Here is a 24,562-nt window from a genome sequence, read left to right on the forward strand (position 1 = left end):
ATCTATATTCATCATCTATATTCATCATCTATATTCAACATCATCTATATTCAACATCTATATTCAACATCTATATTCAACATCTATATTCAACATCTATATTCAACATCATCTATATTCAACATCTATATTCAACATCATCTATATTCAACATCTATATTCAACATCATCTATATTCAACATCTATATTCAACATCTATATTCAACATCTATATTCAACATCTATATTCAACATCATCTATATTCAACATCTATATTCAACATCTATATTCAACATCTATATTCAACATCTATATTCAACATCATCTATATTCAACATCTATATTCAACATCATCTATATTCAACATCTATATTCAACATCTATATTCAACATCATCTATATTCAACATCTATATTCAACATCTATATTCAACATCTATATTCAACATCTATATTCAACATCATCTATATTCAACATCTATATTCAACATCTATATTCAACATCTATATTCAACATCTATATTCAACATCATCTATATTCAACATCTATATTCAACATCTATATTCAACATCTATATTCAACATCTATATTCAACATCTATATTCAACATCTATATTCAACATCTATATTCAACATCATCTATATTCAACATCTATATTCAACATCTATATTCAACATCTATATTCAACATCTATATTCAACATCTATATTCAACATCTATATTCAACATCATCTATATTCAACATCTATATTCAACATCTATATTCAACATCTATATTCAACATCATCTATATTCAACATCATCTATATTCAACATCATCTATATTCAACATCTATATTCAACATCTATATTCAACATCATCTATATTCAACATCTATATTCAACATCATCTATATTCAACATCTATATTCAACATCATCTATATTCAACATCTATATTCAACATCATCTATATTCAACATCTATATTCAACATCATCTATATTCATCATCTATATTCAACATCTATATTCAACATCTATATTCAACATCTATATTCAACATCTATATTCAACATCATCTATATTCAACATCATCTATATTCAACATCATCTATATTCAACATCTATATTCAACATCATCTATATTCAACATCATCTATATTCAACATCTATATTCAACATCTATATTCAACATCTATATTCATCATCTATATTCAACATCTATATTCAACATCATCAATATTCAACATCATCTATATTCAACATCTATATTCATCATCTATATTCAACATCATCTATATTCAACATCTATATTCAACATCATCTATATTCAACATCATCTATATTCTACATCATCTATATTCAACATCATCTATATTCAACATCTATATTCAACATCTATATTCAACATCTATATTCAACATCTATATTCAACATCATCAATATTCAACATCATCTATATTCAACATCATCTATATTCAACATCTATATTCAACATCATCAATATTCAACATCATCTATATTCAACATCATCTATATTCAACATCTATATTCAACATCATCTATATTCAACATCATCTATATTCAACATCTATATTCAACATCATCTATATTCAACATCATCTATATTCAACATCTATATTCAACATCATCTATATTCAACATCTATATTCAACATCTATATTCAACATCTATATTCAACATCATCAATATTCAACATCATCTATATTCAACATCATCTATATTCAACATCATCTATATTCAACATCTATATTCAACATCATCTATATTCAACATCTATATTCAACATCTATATTCTACATCTATATTCAACATCTATATTCATCATCTATATTCAACATCTATATTCAACATCTATATTCAACATCTATATTCAACATCTATATTCAACATCTATATTCAACATCATCTATATTCAACATCATCTATATTCAACATCTATATTCAACATCTATATTCAACATCTATATTCATCATCTATATTCAACATCTATATTCAACATCATCAATATTCAACATCATCTATATTCAACATCTATATTCATCATCTATATTCAACATCTATATTCAACATCTATATTCAACATCTATATTCAACATCTATATTCAACATCATCTATATTCAACATCATCTATATTCTACATCATCTATATTCAACATCATCTATATTCTACATCATCTATATTCAACATCATCTATATTCAACATCTATATTCAACATCTATATTCAACATCTATATTCAACATCTATATTCAACATCATCAATATTCATCATCATCTATATTCAACATCTATATTCAACATCATCAATATTCAACATCATCTATATTCAACATCTATATTCAACATCATCTATATTCAACATCATCTATATTCAACATCTATATTCAACATCATCTATATTCAACATCATCTATATTCAACATCTATATTCAACATCATCTATATTCAACATCTATATTCAACATCTATATTCAACATCTATATTCAACATCATCAATATTCAACATCATCTATATTCAACATCATCTATATTCAACATCATCTATATTCAACATCTATATTCAACATCATCTATATTCAACATCTATATTCAACATCTATATTCTACATCTATATTCAACATCTATATTCATCATCTATATTCAACATCTATATTCAACATCTATATTCAACATCTATATTCAACATCTATATTCAACATCTATATTCAACATCATCTATATTCAACATCTATATTCATCATCTATATTCAACATCATCTATATTCAACATCTATATTCAACATCTATATTCAACATCTATATTCAACATCATCTATATTCAACATCTATATTCTACATCTATATTCAACATCATCTATATTTAACATCTATATTCAACATCTATATTCAACATCTATATTCAACATCATCTATATTCAACATCTATATTCAACATCATCTATATTCAACATCATCTATATTCAACATCTATATTCTACATCTATATTCAACATCTATATTCATCATCATCTATATTCATCATCTATATTCTACATCTATATTCAACATCTATATTCAACATCATCTATATTCAACATCTATATTCAACATCATCTATATTCAACATCATCTATATTCAACATCTATATTCAACATCATCTATATTCAACATCTATATTCAACATCATCTATATTCAACATCATCTATATTCAACATCTATATTCAACATCTATATTCAACATCATCTATATTTAACATCATCTATATTCAACATCATCTATATTCAACATCTATATTCAACATCTATATTCAACATCATCTATATTTAACATCATCTATATTCAACATCATCTATATTCAACATCTATATTCAACATCTATATTCAACATCATCTATATTTAACATCATCTATATTCAACATCATCTATATTCAACATCTATATTCAACATCTATATTCAACATCATCTATATTCAACATCTATATTCAACATCATCTATATTCAACATCTATATTCAACATCTATATTCAACATCATCTATATTCAACATCATCTATATTCAACATCATCTATATTCAACATCTATATTCAACATCTATATTCAACATCATCTATATTCAACATCTATATTCAACATCTATATTCAACATCATCTATATTCAACATCTATATTCAACATCATCTATATTCAACATCTATATTCAACATCTATATTCAACATCATCTATATTCTACATCATCTATATTCAACATCTATATTCAACATCTATATTCAACATCATCTATATTCAACATCATCTATATTCAACATCATCTATATTCAACATCTATATTCAACATCATCTATATTCATCATCATCTATATTCAACATCATCTATATTCATCATCATCTATATTCAACATCATCTATATTCAACATCATCTATATTCAAAATCATCTATATTCAACATCTATATTCAACATCTATATTCATTTATATATTTAACATCATATGTATTTATTATCATATTTAACATCATATATATTTATTATCATATATATTTAACATCATATATATTTATTATCATATTTAACATCATATATATTTATTATCATATTTAACATCATATATATTTATTATCATATTTAACATCATATATATTTATTATCATATTTAACATCATATATATTTATTATCATATTTAACATCATATATATTTATTATCATATTTAACATCATATATATTTATTATCATATTTAACATCATATATATTTATTATCATATTTAACATCATATATATTTATTATCATATTTAACATCATATATATTTATTATCATATTTAACATCATATATATTTATTATCATATATATTTAACATCATATGTATTTATTATCATATTTAACATCATATATATTTATTATCATATTTAACATCATATATATTTATGATCATATACAGTGAAAAAAATGACAGACCTCTACATGCTTTGTAAGTAGGAAAACCTGCAAAATCGGCACTGTATCAAATACTTGTTCTCCCCACTGTATATTTAACATGATATATATTTATTATCATATATATTTAACATCATATATATTTATTATCATATATATTTAACATCTATATTCAACATTATATGTAATTAACATCAGATGTATTTATCATATATATTTAACAAAATATTTTTTCAAATTCTATATCATTATGGGTTATTGTGATGTCATTATGGGGTATTGTGATGTCATTATGGGGTATTGTGTGTTGATTGATGAGGGGGGAAAAACTATTTATTCCATTTTATAATAAGGCTGAAACATAAAAAAAAATTAAAAAGTCAAGGGGTCTGAACTGTATGTATTTAACATGGTATATATTTAACATCGTATATATTCGTATATAAGGTACCGCATCTCAGTGCTATGTGGGGGCTCCCGAGTGGCACAGCGGTCTAAGGTACTGCATCTCAGTGCTATGTGGGGGCTCCCGAGTGGCACAGCGGTCTAAGGTACTGCATCTCAGTGCTATGTGGGGGCTCCCGAGTGGCACAGCGGTCTAAGGTACCGCATCTCAGTGCTATGTGGGGGGGTCCCGAGTGGCACAGCGGTCTAAGGTACCACATCTCAGTGCTATGTGGGGGGGTCCCGAGTGGCACAGCGGTCTAAGGTACCACATCTCAGTGCTATGTGGGGGGCTCCCGAGTGGCACAGCGGTCTAAGGTACCACATCTCAGTGCTATGTGGGGGGCTCCCGAGTGGCACAGCGGTCTAAGGTACCGCATCTCAGTGCTATGTGGGGGGCTCCCGAGTGGCACAGCGGTCTAAGGTACCGCATCTCAGTGCTATGTGGGGGGGTCCCGAGTGGCACAGCGGTCTAAGGTACCGCATCTCAGTGCTATGTGGGGGCTCCCGAGTGGCACAGCGGTCTAAGGTACCGCATCTCAGTGCTATGTGGGGGGCTCCCGAGTGGCACAGCGGTCTAAGGTACTGCATCTCAGTTCTATGTGGGGGGCTCCCGAGTGGCACAGCGGTCTAAGGTACCGCATCTCAGTGCTATGTGGTGGCTCCCGAGTGGCACAGCGGTCTAAGGTACCGCATCTCAGTGCTATGTGGGGGGGTCCCGAGTGGCACAGCGGTCACAGCGGTCCCGAGTGGCACAGCATCCATAGATGGGCCTGGGAGGGCATATGCCCACCCATTTGGGAGCTAGGCCCAGCCAATCAGAATTAGTTTTTCCCTACAAAAGGGCTTTATTATAGACAGAAATGCCCCACCCCCTCAGACGATTCAGCAGGTGAAGAAGCCGGATGTGGAGGTCCTGGGCTGGCGTGGTTAAACATAGTCTGCAGTTGTGAGGCCAGTTGGACACACTGCTAAATTCTCTAAAACGACATTGGAGGTGGCTTATGGTAGAGAAATTAACCAAGGTGCTCTGGTGGACATTCCTGCAGACAGCATGCCAATCGCACGCTCCCTCAAAACAGGAGACATCTGTGGCATTGTGTTGTGTGAATTCTTTTTTAATAGAAATAAGCCTTTTGTGAATATGGAACATTTCTGGGATCTTTTATTTCAGATCATGAAGCATGGGACCAACACTTTACATTATGCGTTTATAGTGTTGTTCAGTGTATATTTCACATCATATGTTCAACATTGGAACAATGTTATGCTGTGGCTCTTTGGTTTACCCATAACCGCCTGGTCCAGACTGAAGTACGCCACGGCCTTCAGGTGTAGCATGGACAGGTAACCCTGGCAACCATAGGAGAGGTAAGAGAGGTTCAGGATAATACATGGACAGACAGAGGTAGAGAAAGAACAATAGAGATATCGGTAGAGAGAGAGAGCGAGCAAGAGAGAGAGAGTGAGAGAGAGAGAGAGAGAGAGAGAGAGAGAGAGAGAGAGAGAGAGACAGAGAGAGAGATGGGGCCGGCCTCAATTAGTCGACTGGTCGATTGTTTGGGCGTTAGGTTGTTGGTCAACCAAGATTGTTTTAGTCGAGCTGTAACAAATATATATAGTACCAGTCAAAAGTTTGGACACATCTACTCATTCAAGGGTTTTTCTTTATTTTTACTATTTTCTGCCTCGTAGAACATTAGTGAAGACATATGGAATCATGTAGTAACCAAACATTTTTTAAACAAATCAAACTATATTTTATATTTGAGATTCTCCAAAAGTAGCCACCCTTTGCCTTGATGACAACTTTGCACACTCTTGGCATTCTCTCAACCAGCTTCATGAGGTAGTCACCTGGAATGCATTTCAATTAACAGGTGTGCCTTGTTAAAAGTTCATTTGTGGAATTTCTTTCCTTCTTAATGCGTTTGACGCAATCAGTTGTCTTGTGACAAGGTAGGGGGGGTATACAGAAGATAGACCTGTTTGGTAAAAGACCAAGTCCATAGTATAAGAATATTTTGAAGATAAGATAAGACACAATGCAGAGGATGAGAGGACTAAAAACTAGAGTCCTAATGGTCAAAAGTGTATAAAATATAATAATGGTCAATAGGGAATTAGGAGTTGGGTTTCAGTTCAACATCTGTTAGAATCTGTGGAATGTCCTGAACTCAGAGCGACGTGTGCTACGTGGGCCACATTGGACTGTACATTGAGTCTGGGGCAGGATACTTGTTATTTGGCCATTGGCCAAGTTGTACTGCAAGGACTTCTGATTGGTCAACCCAAGGCTAGGGTGAGGGGTTATAAATGGCATCCTGTTCCTTTGTTCAGTGGGAGAATAGTTGAGGACAGGGGAGACTATAAACCTATTTTTCTCCCCCTGACTTGCTTTGGAGTGTTATTGAATAATACCATACATTGCTAACACCTCAACTAAGCAAAGAGAAACGACAGTCCATCATTACTTTAAGACAAGAACTTTGAAAGTTTCTTCAAGTGCAGTCACAAAAAACATCAAGCTCTATGATGAAACTGTCTCTCATGAGGACGACCACAGGAAAGGAAGACCCAGAGTTACCTCTGCTGCAGAAGATAAGTTCATTAGTTACCAGTCTCAGAAATTGCAGCCCAAATAAATGCTTCACAGAGTTCAAGTAACAGACACATCTCAACAGGGGAGACTGCGTGAATCAGGCCTTCATGGTCGAATTTCTGCAAACAAACCACTACTAAAGAACACCAATAAGAAGAAGAGACTTTCTTGGGCCAACGGAAATATGTCCTTTGGTCTGATGAGTCCAAATTTGAGACTTCGGTTTCAACCGCCATGTCTTTGTCAGAGGCAGAGTAGATGAACGGATGATCTCCGCATGTGCGGTTCCCACCGTGAAGCATGAAGGAGGTGTGGTGGTGTGGGGGTGCTTTGCTGGTGACACTGTCTGTGATTTATTTAAAATTCAAGGCACACAACCAGCATGGCTTACACAGCATTCTGCAGCGATACGCCATCCCATCTGGTTTGTGCTTAGTGGGACTATCATTTGTTCTTCAACAGGACAATGACCCAACACACCTCCAGGCTATGTAAGAGCTATTTGACCAAGAAGGAGAGTGATGGAGTGCTGCATCAGATGACCTGGTCTCCACAATCACCCGACCTCAACCCATTTGAGATGAGTCGGAAAACAGAAATAAAGAAAATTAGCCAACAGGTGCTGCTTTTCCTTCACTCCAAGACTGTTGGAAAAGCATTCCAGGTGAAGCTGGTTGAGAGAATACCAAGAGTGTGCAAAACAGTCATCAAGGCAAAGGGTGACTACTTTGAAGGCACTATGGTGGTCTGCTTATACATGTTGGTATTACAGACTCGGTTTAGCTTGTCTGGGAGGCTTGTGTCACTGGGAAGCTCTCGGCTGTGCTTCCCCTTTATAGTATTAATGGTTTGCAAGCTCTGCCTCATCCGACGAGCGTAAGAGCCGGTGTAGTACAATTCGATCTTAGTCCTGTATTGACACTTTGGCCTGTTTGATGGTTTGTCGATGTCATCGATGCACTTATTGATGAAGCCAGATACTGATGTGGTGTACTCCTCAATGCCATCGGAGGAATCCCGGAACATATTCCAGTCTGTGCTAGTAGAACATTACTGTAGCTGAGCATCCGCATCATCTGACCACTTCCGTATTGAGCGAGTCACTGGTGCTTCCTGCTTTAGTTTTTGCTTGGAAGCAGGAATCAGGAGGATATAATTATGGTCAGATTTTCCAAATAGAGGGAAAGGGAGAGTTTTGTATGTGTCTCTGTGTGTCTCTGTGTGTGGAGTAAAGGTGGTCCAGAGTTTTTTCCCCTCTGGTTGCACATTTAGCTGATAGAAATTTTATAAAACAGATTTAAAAAACAGATTTAAGTTTCCCTGTATTAAAGTCCCCGCCTCTGGGTGAGTGTTTTCTTGTTTGCTTATGGCGGAAAACAGCTCATTCGATGCCGTCTTAGTGCCTCTGACTGTGGTGGTATGTAAACAGCTACAAAGAATACAGGTGAAAACTCTCTCGGTAGGTACTGTGGTCTACAGCTTATCATGAGATACTCTACCTCAGGCGAGCAATGCGAGCAATAGAGACGGCAGGTAGCCTAGTGGTTAGAGCGTTGGACTAGTAACCGAAAGGTTGCAAGATAGAATCCCCGAGCTGACAAGGTAAAAATCAGTCATTCTGCCCCTGAACAAGGCAGTTAACCCACCGTTCCTAGACTGTCATTGAACATTTTAATTTGTTCTTAACTTACTTGCTTAGTTAAATAAAAAGGTACAAATAAATTCAATTTAAAAAAATAGCTTGAGACTTCCTTAGATATCGTGTACCAGCTGTTATTTACCTCTCTCCCTTTCGATAACTACTCAGCATGAAAGGTAGAAATGTAATGTCTGATGCAGTGGAAACGTCATAAAATAGTCCCACCTGATTACTTCTTATCGGGGCTTGACTTGGACTGAAATAGGTTCCAGTACTCATTTGAGGTGCCAGGACTGTTTATATTTAGGAGCAGGAGCTTCACAATACTTTAGAGATAATATTCTATAAGAGGAACAGGACCTCAGGCAGTAGAACATTTGAGGTGCCAGGACTGTTTATATTTAGGAGCAGGAGCTTCACAATACTTTAGAGATAATATTCTATAAGAGGAACAGGACCTCAGGCAGTAGAACATTTGAGGTGCCAGGACTGTTTATATTTAGGAGCAGGAGCTTCACAATACTTTAGAGATAATATTCTATAAGAGGAACAGGACCTCAGGCAGTAGAACATTTGAGGTGCCAGGACTGTTTATATTTAGGAGCAGGAGCTTCACAATACTTTAGAGATAATATTCTATAAGAGGAACAGGACCTCTACAATACTTTAGAGATAATATTCTATAAGAGGAACAGGACCTCAGGCAGTAGAACATTTGAGGTGTCGGTACTCAGCTCCGGTGAGCTCCTGTTCAAGTCACTGCTTCTTATCCCTTCTGCAGTCTCCAGCTGTGTCTGTCCCGAGCTCACTGAGCAGGAAACTCTCAGGGCCCAAAATATTGTATACAATGTTGCAAGTTCTCTAGCTGCAAGCTTCAGGCCAGAACCAAAGTTAATAGTTGATACAATGTTTCAAGTTCGTTGCAGACAGGCCATGTGTAGCCAATGTGATTTATATGAGATGTATTCCTCTCTCTAGGGAGAGAGCCCTAAAGAGAGGGATAGAGGTAGAGAAGAAGAGAGAGGTACCAACCTCCAACCACTCTGTGGCACCAACGTTCCCAAAGTCTCCAGCGTCCCAACTGACAAACAACAGACTCCTCCTGGGGTAGAAACCTAGCACACGCATGCACACACACACACACACACACACACACACACACACACACACACACACACACACACACACACACACACACACACACACGCACACGCACGCACACACACACACACACACACACACACACACACACACACACACACACACATTGTGGTTGTGTTATGGTTATATTGTGTTTGTGTTGTGGTTGTGTTGTGGTTGTGTCATGGTTATATTGTGGTTGTGTTATGGTTATATTGTGGTTGTGTTATGGTTATATTGTGGTTGTGTTATGGTTATATTGTGGTTGTGTTATGGTTATATTGTGGTTGTGTTATGGTTATATTGTGGTTGTGTTGTGGTTGTGTTATGGTTATATTGTGGTTGTGTTATGGTTATATTGTGGTTGTGTTATGGTTATATTGTGGTTGTGTTATGGTTATATTGTGGTTGTGTTATGGTTATATTGTGGTTGTGTTATGGTTATATTGTGGTTGTGTTATGGTTGTTTTGTGGTTTGTTATGGTTGTTTTGTGGTTCGTACCGTTCTGCACCATGTTGCTGAAGGTTCGAGCCAGCTCCAGTAGGATGGCTGTTCCAACCCCGGCCTTCACCGCCCCCGGCCCCCACGCATCTCTCTGGGCCCCCATTATAATGTACTGGTCTACAGGGGGGAGGAGGGGGAGGAGGGGGAGAGAGATATAGGTAGGTATTAGGTCAGAATCTACAATGAGCTCCACATTGTACATAGTCCCCCCATTTTAGGGGACCAAAGTATTGGGATTCTCTTGTATGTTAATTAAAGTAGTCAAACGTGCAGTAGTTGGTCCCGTATTCCTAGCAGAGATTACCTCATTTAAACGTGCAGTAGTTGGTCCCGTATTCCTAGCAGAGATTACCTCATTTAAACGTGCAGTAGTTGGTCCCGTATTCCTAGCAGAGATTACCTCATTTAAACGTGCAGTAGTTGGTCCCGTATTCCTAGCAGAGATTACCTCATTTAAACGTGCAGTAGTTGGTCCCGTATTCCTAGCAGAGATTACCTCATTTAAACGTGCAGTAGTTGGTCCCGTATTCCTAGCAGAGATTACCTCATTTAAACGTGTAGTAAGTAGTTGGTCCCGTATTCCTAGCAGAGATTATCTCATTTGATTAGATTTGGCCAATAGAACTCAATGCTATATAATGTATTGTGTCATTTTGGAGTCATTTTAATTGTAAATAAGTATAGAATATGTTTATAAACACTACATGAATGTGGATGCTACCATGATTAGGGATAATCCTGAATGAATCATGAATAATGATGAGTGAGAAAGTTAGAGGCATAATTACCATACCCTCTACCCTCTACCCCCTATCTCCTACCCTCTACTCCTTACCCCCTATCTCCTACCCTCTACCCCTTACCCCCTATCCCCTACCCTCTACCCCTTACCCCTTATCCCCTACCCTCTACCCCTATCTCCTACCCTCTACTCCTTACCCCCTATCCCCTATCTCCTACCCTCTACCCCCTATCCCCCATCTCCTTCCCCTTATCCCCTATCTCCTACCCTCTAACCCTTACCCCTTATCTCCTACCCTCTACCCCTTACCCCCTATCTCCTACCCTCTACCCCTTACCCCCTATCCCCTATCTCCTACCCTCTACCCCTTATCCCCTATCACCTACCCTCTACCCCTATCTCCTACCCTCTACCCCTATCTCCTACCCTCTACCCCTTACCCCCTATCCCCTATCTCCTACCCTCTACCCCTTACCCCCTATCTCCTACCCTCTACCCCTTATCCCCTATCTCCTACCCTCTACCCCGTACCCCTATCGCCTATCTCCTATCCTCTACCCCTTACCCCCTATCTCCTATCCTCTACCCCTTACCCCCATCTCCTACCCTCTACCCCTTACCCCCATCTCCTACCCTCTACCCCTTACCCCCTATCCCCTATCTCCTACCCTCTACCCCTTATCCCCTATCTCCTACCCTCTAGCCCTTATCCCCTATCTCCTACCCTCTACCCCCTACCCCCTATCCCCTATCACCTATCTCCTACCCTCTATCCCTTATCTCCTACCCTCTACCCCTTATCCTGTTATTCATGCTCCCAGGTGATATTCATTTACAACATTTCCACCCTTGGGTCATCAGGCATCCCTATCCCAGGTGATATTACAACGTATCCACCCTTGGGTCATCAGGCATCCCTATCCCAGGTGATATTACAACATATTCACCCTTGGGTCATCAGGCATCCTTATCCCAGGTGATATTACAACATTTCCACCCTTGGGTCATCAGGCATCCCTATCCCAGGTGATATTAATTTACAACATTTCCACCCTTGGGTCATCAGGCATCCCTATCCCAGGTGATATTACAACATTTCCACCCTTGGGTCATCAGGCATCCCTATCCCAGGTGATATTAATTTACAACATTTCCACCCTTGGGTCATCAGGCATCCCTATCCCAGGTGGTATTCATTTACAACATTTCCACCCTTGGGTCATCAGGCATCCTTATCCCAGGTGATATTACAACATTTCCACCCTTGGGTCATCAGGCATCCCTATCCCAGGTGATATTAATTTACAACATTTCCACCCTTGGGTCATCAGGCATCCCTATCCCAGGTGATATTCATTTACAACATTTCCACCCTTGGGTCATCAGGCATCCCTATCCCAGGTGATATTACAACGTATCCACCCTTGGGTCATCAGGCATCCCTATCCCAGGTGATATTCATTTACAACATTTCCCCCCTTGGGTCATCAGGCATCCCTATCCCAGGTGATATTCATTTACAACATTTCCACCCTTGGGTCATCAGGCATCCCTATCCCAGGTGATATTACAACGTAACCACCCTTGGGTCATCAGGCATCCCTATCCCAGGTGATATTACAACGTATCCACCCTTGGGTCATCAGGCATCCCTATCCCAGGTGATATTACAACGTATCCACCCTTGGGTCATCAGGCATCCCTATCCCAGGTGATATTACAACGTATTCACCCTTGGGTCATCAGGCATCCCTATCCCAGGTGATATTACAACATTTCCACCCTTGGGTCATCAGGCATCCATATCCCAGGTGGGGGTGGAAGGTCCTATATATAGGGACAGTGCTCAGTGACATCACTTCCTGAAACAAGAGGTAAAACATTTTGTTTATAACAATGGGGTTGCTCCCTATGCACCTGCCAATGTTAATCTATTGATCGATATTAGTAACCGGACAGGAATTAGTGCTAACGTTTTTCCCATTGATAACCTGAATGACAATGAACCTGACTCTCGCCCTTGAGGACATGGACAAGGTGGAAATACATATTTTAAGAGGAAAAGCACATTTTTTACCACCCAAAAGAAATCCCTCTCTTGAAACAATTTCCCGTCTAGTTGAGAAAGAGGTACATCATCTCCTGGCTAAGAATAAAGAAGACAAGGTATTCCACAACATGTCCAAAGAAATCATCTCTTATGGAACAACGACTCCAGTACCATTATAAAACCTGATGACAAAGGAGGTGCAACTAAATGCAGCAGACTATGAAAAGGAAACTTAGTGATGACGAATTTGACAAAAGACTCCCAAAAGGCCCCTTACTAATCAATTCAAGTCTCTGATCCCATGATAAATTGTTAAAATGTTTGAATGAAGGGAAAATTACAAAGACCGATAATGAGTTTATCAAGGTTGAGTGCCCAACCACACCTGTCGCATATACACGCTCTAACCAAAACATTCACAAGAGCATGACACCACCCATACCAGGCAGACCCACTGTGAGTAGGATCTCTGACAGACAATATCTCTACCTTTGTAGAGTATTTTGGGAAACCCTGGGCGATCTCCCTCCCCACGCATTCTACAGATCTTTTTGTGAAATTTGTGGACCATGTACCTGAAAATTATATTCTCTATATCAGGCCAAACATAGAAATAGACAAGCTAGACACACAACATAGAATTCCCACCCAGCTCACGTCCTGACCAACACTAAAACAAGGAAAACACACAAGAACTATGGTCAGAACGTGACAATTCTGTTTACTTTTGATGTCACCAGTCTATATACTAACATCCGCCATCAAGGTGGCCTAGAGGCCCTCAAGATCTACCTCAATGAACGTCCCTCTGATGCTCTACCCAGCACCAATATGTATTGTGGACTTGGCTGAACTGGTTGTTTGTCGGCAAACGTAAAAATAGTGTTGGAGTCGTGCCTGGCCACGCAGTCATGAGTGAACAGGGAGTACAGGAGGGGACTGAGCACGCACCCCTGAGTTGAGGATCAGCGTGGCGGATGTGTTGTTACCTAATCTTACCACCTGGGGGCAGCCCGTCAGGAAGTCCAGGATCCAGTTGCAGAGGGAGGTGTTTTATATGTCTAAATTGTTTTGTTTTTTTCCTAACTGAATATTGTACTTATATTACCGTAAATATTGATCACATTCCCAATCATATATTTGGATATATTGAATGGTAATATTGTGATACTATGTTACACATTTTGTTTAACCTCCTGTTTCAGGAAGTGATGTCATTATTATTCGTGATTCATTCGGGACTATCCATAATCATGGTACCATCCACATTAACGTACAATTTGACACTGTACCAATAGTTTTGGAGCTCACTCTACACCCTCCCCTTCCTCCCGCTCTCCTCCCTCTCACCAGGTTCTATCCTTCCCTCCAGAGAAGAGAAGATGTTGTTCAGTAGAACAGGAGTCATGGTGTTATAGACCCCCATCCTGATCCTCCTGCCGTCTGCAGAGGTGAAGCCCCGCCCCAGGACACAACGGACGTATGGCAGCCGGCCCTGCCAACCGCGTGGGCACACTGGACCGGTCAATTGACTGGGGGAGGAAAGGGTGAGGTGGAGGGAGAGAAGGGGTGAGGTGGAGGGAGAGAAGGAGTCACACCTGGGACACCAGAGGGAAGGACGGGGCTTACCTGAGTAGCTTGGAGGCTACGTTGGCACTGATTGGCTGAGCAGGGATGACAGGCAGGCCAGAGGACTGTGTGGGCGGGAACTGGGTGTGGTTGAAGGAGGGGAAGCCAGGGGTGAAGGGGTCACCTGATCCCAGATGGACCTGTTGATTGGATGGGAGAGAGCTGTGAAGCTCTGTCACAAATGTTGGAGCAGCCAGGACAGAACCCCAATATGATTAAGGTTTGAAGCTCACTCTGTCTGGCCAGTGATAGTTTACTTTAGTTATTGCCTTAAAAGGCCAGTGATAGTTTACTTTAGTTATTGCCTTAAAGGGCCAGTGATAGTTTACTCTAGTTATTGCCTTAAAGGGCCAGTGATAGTTTACTTTAGTTATTGCCTTAAAGGGCCAGTGATAGTTTACTCTAGTTATAGCCTTAAAGGGCCAGTGATAGTTTACTCTAGTTATAGCCTTAAAGGGCCAGTGATAGTTTACTTTAGTTATAGCCTTAAAGGGCCAGTGATAGTTTACTTTAGTTATTGCCTTAAAGGGCCAGTGATAGTTTACTCTAGTTATAGCCTTAAAGGGCCAGTGATAGTTTACTTTAGTTATCCAGTGATAGTTTACTTTAGTTATAGCCTTAAAGGGCCAGTGATAGTTTACTCTAGTTATTGCCTTAAAGGGCCAGTGTAAGTTACTTTAGTTATTGCCTTAAAGGGCCAGTGATAGTTTACTCTAGTTATCCAGTGATAGTTTACTTTAGTTATAGCCTTAAAGGGCCAGTGATAGTTTACTTTAGTTATTGCCTTAAAGGGCCAGTGTAAGTTACTTTAGTTATAGCCTTAAAGGGCCAGTGATAGTTTACTCTAGTTATTGCCTTAAAGGGCCAGTGATAGTTTACTCTAGTTATTGCCTTAAAGGGCCAGTGTAAGTTACTTTAGTTATTGCCTTAAAGGGCCAGTGATAGTTTACTTTAGTTATCCAGTGATAGTTTACTTTAGTTATTGCCTTAAAGGGCCAGTGATAGTTACTCTAGTTATTGCCTTAAAGGGCCAGTGATAGTTTACTTTAGTTATCCAGTGATAGTTTACTTTAGTTATAGACTTAAAGGGCCAGTGATAGTTTACTTTAGTTATTGCCTTAAAGGGCCAGTGATAGTTTACTCTAGTTATTGCCTTAAAGGGCCAGTGATAGTTTACTTTAGTTATAGCCTTAAAGGGCCAGTGATAGTTTACTTTAGTTATTGCCTTAAAGGGCCAGTGGTAGTTTACTTTAGTTATAGCCTTAAAGGGCCAGTGTAAGTTTACTTTAGTTATAGCCTTAAAGGGCCAGTGATAGTTTACTCTAGTTATAGCCTTAAAGGGCCAGTGATAGTTTACTCTAGTTATTGCCTTATAGGGCCAGTGATAGTTTACTCTAGTTATTGCCTTAAAGGGCCAGTGATAGTTTACTTTAGTTATTGCATTAAAGGGCCAGTGATAGTTTACTTTAGTTATTGCCTTAAAAGGCCAGTGATAGTTTACTTTAGTTATTGCCTTAAAGGGCCATTGATAGTTTACTCTAGTTATTGCCTTAAAGGGCCAGTGATAGTTTACTCTAGTTATTGCCTTAAAGGGCCAGTGATAGTTTACTCTAGTTATTGCCTTAAAGGGTCAGTGATAGTTTACTTTAGTTATCGCCTTAAAGGGCCAGTGTTTGATTTGGAGCATTTGCCATGTTTGAGAATTTTGGGACATTTCCCAAGCTACCTGTTAAGCCTTTTGAGTTAATACATTTCCCAAAAAGGTCTACAACTACACCATCGAGAGCATCCTGACTGGTTGCATCACTGTCTGGTATGGCAACTGCTCGGCCTCCCAGGCACTCTGTAGTGTTTTCTCTGCACTCTGTAGTGCAGAGAAAACATAAGGTCTACATACAGTGTGTGCAAATGAGGTAAGATAAGGGAGTTAAGGCAATAAATAGGCCAATGGTGGCGAAGTAATTACAATATAGCAATTAAAACACTGGAATGGAATATGTGCAGAAGATGAATGTGCAAGTAGAGATACTGGGGTGCAAAGGAGCAAGGTAAATAAATAAATACAGTATGGGGTAGGTAGATAGATGGGCTGTTTACAGATGGGCTATGTACAGATGGGCTGTTTACAGATGGGCTGTGTACAGGTGCAGTGATCAGTGAGCTGCTCTGACAGCTGGTGCTTGAAGCTAGTGAGGGAGGTAAGAGTCTCCAGCTTTAGAGATTTTTGCAGTTCGTTCCAGTCAGTGGCAGCAAAGAACTGGAAGGAAAGGCGGCCGAAGTAGGAATTGGCTTTGGGGGTGACCAGTGAGATATACCTGCTGGAGCGCGTGCTACGAGTGGGTGCTGCTATGGTGACCAGTGAGCTGAGATAAGACGGGGCTTTACCTAGCAGAGACTTGTAGATAACCTGCAGTCAGTGGGTTTGGCGACGAGTATGAAGCGAAGGCCAGCCAACGAGAGCGTACAGTTTGCAATGGTGGGTAGTGTATGGGGCTTTGGTGACAAAACGGATGGCACTGTGATAGACTGCATCCAGTTTGTTGAGTAGAGTGTTGGATGCAATTTTATAGATGACATCACCGAAGTCGAGGATTGGTAGGATAGTCAGTTTTATGAGGGTATGTTTGGCAGCATGAGAGAAGGATGCTTTGTTGAGATATAGGAAGCCAATTCTAGATTTAATTTTGGATTGGAGATGCTTAATGGGAGTCTGGAAGGAGAGTTTACAGTCTAACCAGACACTTAGGTATTTGTAGTTGTTCTGATATAGAGGTGTAACATACGTGTTCTGATATAGAGGTGTAACATACGTGTTCTGATATAGAGGTGTAACATCCGTGTTCTGATATAGAGGTGTAACATACGTGTTCTGATATAGAGGTGTAACATACGTGTTCTGATATAGAGGTGTAACATACGTGATCTGATATAGAGGTGTAACATGCGTGTTCTGATATAGAGGTATAACATACGTGTTCTGATATAGAGGTGTAACATACGTGTTCTGATATAGAGGTGTATGTTCTGATATAGAGGTGTAACATACATGTTCTGATATAGAGGTGTAACATAAGTGTTCTGATATAGATGTGTAACATACGTGTTTTGATATAGAGGTGTAACATATGTGTTCTGATATAGAGGTGTATGTTCTGATATAGAGGTGTAACATACGTGTTCTGATATAGAGGTGTAACATACGTGTTCTGATATAGAGGTGTAACATACGTGTTCTGATATAGATGTGTAACATACGTGTTCTGATATAGAGGTGTAACATACGTGTTCTGATGTAGAGGTGTAACATACGTGTTCTGATATAGAGGTGTAACATACGTGTTCTGATATAGAGGTGTATGTTCTGATATAGAGGTGTAACATACGTGATTTGATATAGAGGTGTAACATACGTGTTCTGATATAGAGGTGTAACATACGTGTTCTGATATAGAGGTGTAACATACGTGTTCTGATATAGAGGTGTAACATACGTGTTCTGATATAGAGGTGTATGTTCTGATATAGAGGTGTAACATACGTGATCTGATATAGAGGTGTAACATACGTGTTCTGATATAGAGGTGTAACATACGTGTTCTGATATAGAGGTGTAACATACGTGTTCTGATATAGAGGTGTAACATACGTGTTCTGATATAGAGGTGTAACATACGTGTTCTGATATAGAGGTGTAACATACGTGTTCTGATATAGAGGTGTATGTTCTGATATAGAGGTGTAACATACGTGTTCTGATATAGATGTGTAACATACGTGTTCTGATATAGAGGTGTAACATACGTGTTCTGATATAGAGGTGTATGTTCTGATATAGAGGTGTAACATACATGTTCTGATATAGAGGTGTAACATACGTGTTCTGATATAGAGGTGTAACATACGTGTTCTGATATAGAGGTGTATGTTCTGATATAGAGGTGTAACATACGTGTTCTGATATAGATGTGTAACATACGTGTTCTGATATAGAGGTGTAACATACGTGTTCTGATATAGAGGTGTAACATACGTGTTCTGATATAGATGTGTAACATACGTGTTCTGATATAGAGGTGTAACATACGTGATCTGATATAGAGGTGTTACATACGTGTTCTGATATAGAGGTGTATGTTCTGATATAGAGGTGTAACATACGTGTTCTGATATAGAGGTGTAACATATGTGTTCTGATATAGAGGTGTAACATGTGTGTTCTGATATAGAGGTGTTACATACGTGTTCTGATATAGAGGTGTAACATACGTGTTCTGATATAGAGGTGTTACATACGTGTTCTGATATAGAGGTGTAACATACGTGATCTGATATAGAGGTGTAACATACGTGTTCTGATATAGAGGTGTTACATATGTGATCTGATATAGAGGTGTTACATATGTGTTCTGATATAGAGGTGTATGTTCTGATATAGAGGTGTAACATACGTGATCTGATATAGAGGTGTTACAAACGTGTTCTGATATAGAGGTGTAACATTCGTGATCTGATATAGAGGTGTAACATGTGTGTTCTGATATAGAGGTGTAACATACATGTTCTGATATAGAGGTGTAACATACGTGTTCTGATATAGAGGTGTAACATACGTGTTCTGATATAGAGGTGTTACATACGTGTTCTGATATAGAGGTGTAACATACGTGTTCTGATATAGAGGTGTAACATACGTGATCTGATATAGAGGTGTAACATACGTGTTCTGATATAGAGGTGTTACATATGTGATCTGATATAGAGGTGTTACATATGTGTTCTGATATAGAGGTGTATGTTCTGATATAGAGGTGTAACATACGTGATCTGATATAGAGGTGTTACAAACGTGTTCTGATATAGAGGTGTAACATACGTGATCTGATATAGAGGTGTAACATGTGTGTTCTGATATAGAGGTGTAACATACATGTTCTGATATAGAGGTGTAACATACGTGTTCTGATATAGAGGTGTAACATACGTGTTCTGATATAGAGGTGTAACATACGTGTTCTGATATAGCGGTGTAACTGTTTAGCCCCAGGCGTCGAGGGTCCTGAGGGATATCAGCAGGATCTGGATAGATCAAGGCTCCGCCTGCTCCAGCCTTCTGAGCCAATAGCACCTTCTCAGCATAACTAACCCCGCCCCCCACACGCATCACTACAACGCAGCCAACCACAGACACTCCCGCAGACTGCAGCCAGTCAAAATCCTGCTGGCGGCCGTAATTTACATACACCACGCCCCCCTGTAGAGAGAGACATGAAGTCAGAGGTACAAAAGACTACCCCACACATACACATATTCACACAAATATAAAAACACAGTCTTGTTTTACTAACCTTGTAGGGACACAATTGATTCCCATTCAAAATACTATTTTCCCATACAACTAAACCTAACCATAACCCCAAAACCAACCCTAACTATAACCCCTAAACCTAACCCTAACTATAACCCTTAAACCTAACTCTAAACCTAACCCCTAAACCTAACTCTAAACCTAACCCCTAAACCTAACCATAACCCCAAAACCAACCCTAACTATAACCCCTAAACCTAACCCTAACTATAACCCCTAAACCTAACTCTAAACCTAACCCCTAAACCTAACTCTAAACCTAACCCCTAAACATAACCATAACCCCAAAACCAACCCTAACCAACCCAACCCTAACCAACCCTATAACCCCTAAACCTAACTCTAAACCTAACCCCTAACCTAACCATAAACCATAAACCTAACCCCTAAACCTAACCATAAACCTAACCCCTAAACCATAAACCTAACCCTAAACCTAACCCTAACTATAACCCTAAACCTAACCCTAACTATAACCCCTAAACCTAACTCTAAACCTAACCCCTAACCTAACCATAAACCTAACCCCTAAACCATAAACCTAACCCTAAACCTAACCCTAACTATAACCCTAAACCTAACCCTAACTATAACCCCTAAACCTAACTCTAAACCTAACCCCTAACCTAACCATAAACCATAACCCCTAAACCTAACCATAAACCTAACCCTAAACCTAACCCCTAAACCTAACCCTAACTATAACCCCTAAACCTAACTCTAAACCTAACCCCTAACCTAACCATAAACCATAACCCCTAAACCTAACCCTAAACCTAACCCCTAAACCTAACCCTAAACCTAACCATAAACCTAACCTCTAAACCTAGCCCCTAACCCTAAACCATAAACCTAACCCCTAACCCTAACCCATAACCCTAACCCCTAAACCTAACCCTAAACCTAACCCATAACCCTAACCCATAACCCTAACCCCTAACCCTAACCCATAACCCTAACCCTAACCCATAACCCTAACCCCTAACCCTAACCCATAACCCTAACCATAAACCTAACCCCTAGAATAGTATTTATCCTTATGGACCGGCAAAATGTCACCAGTTGGTCAAATGTATGTTTGTTTACTACTCTTAAAGGGACTTCTGGTCTTCCAGTAGAGTTAAACATGTTCACACACACAAGCACTGTGTGTTACTGTAGTGATAGCGCTGTAGGGTGATATACAGAACCAGTCATACGTTTGGACAGACCTACTCATTCAAGGGTTTTTCATTATTTTACTATTTTCTACATTGTAGAACAATAGTGAAGACGTAAACTATGAAATAACAGACACGGAATCATGGAGTAGGAAAAAAAATAAAGTGTCAACACATATCAAAATATATTTTTGATTTTTCAAAGTAGCCATCCTTTGCCTTGATGACAGCTTGCACACTTCTTGGCATTCTCTCAACCAGCATCACCTGGAATGCTTTCCCAACCGTCTTGAAGGAGTTCCCACATATGCTGAGCACTTCTTGGCTGCTTTTCCATCACTTTGAGGCCCAACTCATCCCAAACCATCTCAATTGGGTTGAGGTCAGATGACTGTGGAGGCCAGGTCATCTGATGCAGCACTCCATCACTCTCCTTGGTCAAATAGCCCTTAAATAGCCTGGAGGTGTGTTGGGTCATTGTCCTGTTGAAAAACAAATGATAGTCCCACTAAAAGCAAACCAGATGGGATGGTGTATTGCTGCAGAATGCTGTGGGAGCCATGTTGGTTAAGTGTGCCTTGAACCATAAATAAATCACAGACAGTGTCACCAGCACCCCCACACCATCACACCTCCTCTTCCATGCTTCACGGTGGGAACCACACATGCAGAGATCATCCATTAACCTACTCTGCATTTCACAGCCATGGGCTGATCAGACCAAAGGACAGATTTCCCATGCTTGGGCTTCTTGGCCCAAACAAGTCTCTTCTTATTATTGGTTTCCTTGCAGAAATTCATTCGACCATGAAGGCCTGATTCACGCAGTCTCCTCTGATAGTCCCACGGTTCCATCTTACTTTAAGTCTGTGAATAATTTATTTGGGCTACAGTTTCTTAGGCTGGTAACTCTAATGAACTTCTCCTCTGCAGCAGAGGTAACTCTGCGTCTTCCTTTCCTGTGGCGGTCCACATGAGAGCAAGTTTCACCATAGCTCTTGATGGTTTTTGCGACTGCACTTGAAGAAACTTTCAGGTCTTAACATTTTCAGGATTGACTGACCTTCATGTCTTTCTTTTTGCTTATCTGAGCTGTTCTTGCCATAATATGGACTTGGTATTTTACCAAATAGGTCCATCTTCTGTATACCACCCCTGCCTTGTCACAACACAACTGATTGGCTCAAACGCATTAAGAAGGAAAGAAATTCCCCAAATGAATTTTAACAAGACAAACCTGTTAATTTAAATGCATTCCATGTGACAACCTCATGAAGCTGGATGACAGAATGCCAAGAGTGTGCAAAGCTGTCATCAAGGCAAAGGGCGGCTACTTTGAAGGATCTCAAATACAAAAAATATTTTGATTTGTTTAACACTTTTTTGGTTACTACATGATTCCATATGTGTTTATTTTATAGTTTAGATGTCTTCACTATTATTCTACAATGTAGAAAATAGTAAAAATAAAGAAAACCCCTGGTGTGTCCAAACTTTTGACTGGTCCTGTACGTAGTACATTTAAACACTCTGTCTGCGTTACCGTGGCGGTGCCGGTGGCGCTGTAGGCACAGTAGGAGTCTGGATCTTCCAGAGGAATCTCCTCCAACACCTCTCCCTGTGAATCCACCATCCATAGAGAGTTCCTCTGGATCCTGCACACACACACACACACACACACACACACTCTTTTTTTGTATTTAAGTTTTATTTAACTAGGCAAGTCAGTTAATTACAAATTCTTATTTACAATGACGGCCTACTTGTAAAGACCCCCGGGTCAAACCCTCCCTTAACCCGGACGACACTGGGCCAATTGTGCAATCATGGCCAGTTGTGATACAGACCGGAATCGAACCCGGGTCTGTAGTGACGTCTCTAGCACCGTGATGCAGCGCATTAGACGACTACTCGGGAGTCTCTACTTTACAATACAGACATTATACACCACACACACTATACTTATACTCTATACACTACACACACACTATACTTATACTCTATACACTACATACATTATACACTACAGTGGCTTGGCATTTTTCCTATTTTGTTGCCTGGAATTAAAATAGATTTTGGGGGGGGGGCTATCATTTGTATTGACCATTTTGTATCCCACCGTCTTATGTAATCTGGTTTTAGAGCTGGTCATGGGGTGCAACTCAGCCACGCACAAGGTCCTAAACGATATCATAACCACCATCGATAAAACACATTACTGTGCAGTTGTCTTCATCGACCTGGCCAAGGCTTTCGACTCTGTCAATCACTGCATTCTTATCGGCAGACTCAACAGCCTTGGTTTCTCAAATGATTGCCTCACCTGGTTCACCAACTACTTCTCAGATAGAGTTCAGTGTGTCAAATCGGAGGGCCTGTTGTCCAGACCTCTGGCAGTCTCTATGGGGGTGCCACAGGGTTCAATTCTCGGGCCGACACCTTTCTCTGTATATATCAATGATGTCGCTCTTGCTGCTGGTGATTGATTCTGTGATCCACCTCTACTCAGACAACACTGTCGTGACATTGTATTAGTTAATGTGACGACTGTTGCTCATCGAATGATTAAAGTTTCTAATTGAGTGATTAACTGAATCAAGCAATTATTAACTCATTAACCTGTTAACCAATTATTAACTCGTTAACCTGTTAACCAATTATTAACTCATTAACCTGTTAACCAATTATTAACTCATTAACCTGTTAACCAATTATTAAGTCATTAACCTGTTAACCAATTATTAACTCATTAACCTGTTAACTCATTAACCTGTTAACTCATTAACCTGTTAACCAATTATTAACTCATTAACCTGTTAACTCATTAACCTGTTAACTCATTAACCTGTTAACTCATTAACCTGGGGCACCATGGGA

General features: G+C 39.3%; 1 protein-coding gene across 1 annotated transcript in view; it reads right to left on the bottom strand.

Moving 5' to 3' along the window:
• tfr2 (transferrin receptor 2) overlaps positions 1 to 24,562 on the bottom strand; it is an 80,877-nt gene that overhangs the window by 29,444 nt on the left and 26,871 nt on the right. Inside the window, exons 6-12 of the mRNA XM_090213388.1 lie at positions 23,229 to 23,340; positions 20,169 to 20,411; positions 15,161 to 15,300; positions 14,882 to 15,063; positions 10,737 to 10,856; positions 10,127 to 10,209; positions 6,107 to 6,206 (exon numbers count right to left, since the gene is read on the bottom strand). Coding sequence (XP_090069514.1) covers positions 6,107 to 6,206; positions 10,127 to 10,209; positions 10,737 to 10,856; positions 14,882 to 15,063; positions 15,161 to 15,300; positions 20,169 to 20,411; positions 23,229 to 23,340 — 980 coding nt within the window. The remainder of the gene's footprint in view (positions 1 to 6,106; positions 6,207 to 10,126; positions 10,210 to 10,736; positions 10,857 to 14,881; positions 15,064 to 15,160; positions 15,301 to 20,168; positions 20,412 to 23,228; positions 23,341 to 24,562) is intronic.

The sequence above is a fragment of the Oncorhynchus mykiss genome, chromosome 21 (assembly GCF_057628025.1).
Source record: "Oncorhynchus mykiss isolate SJ-2025 chromosome 21, ASM5762802v1, whole genome shotgun sequence".
NCBI lineage: Eukaryota > Metazoa > Chordata > Actinopteri > Salmoniformes > Salmonidae > Oncorhynchus > Oncorhynchus mykiss.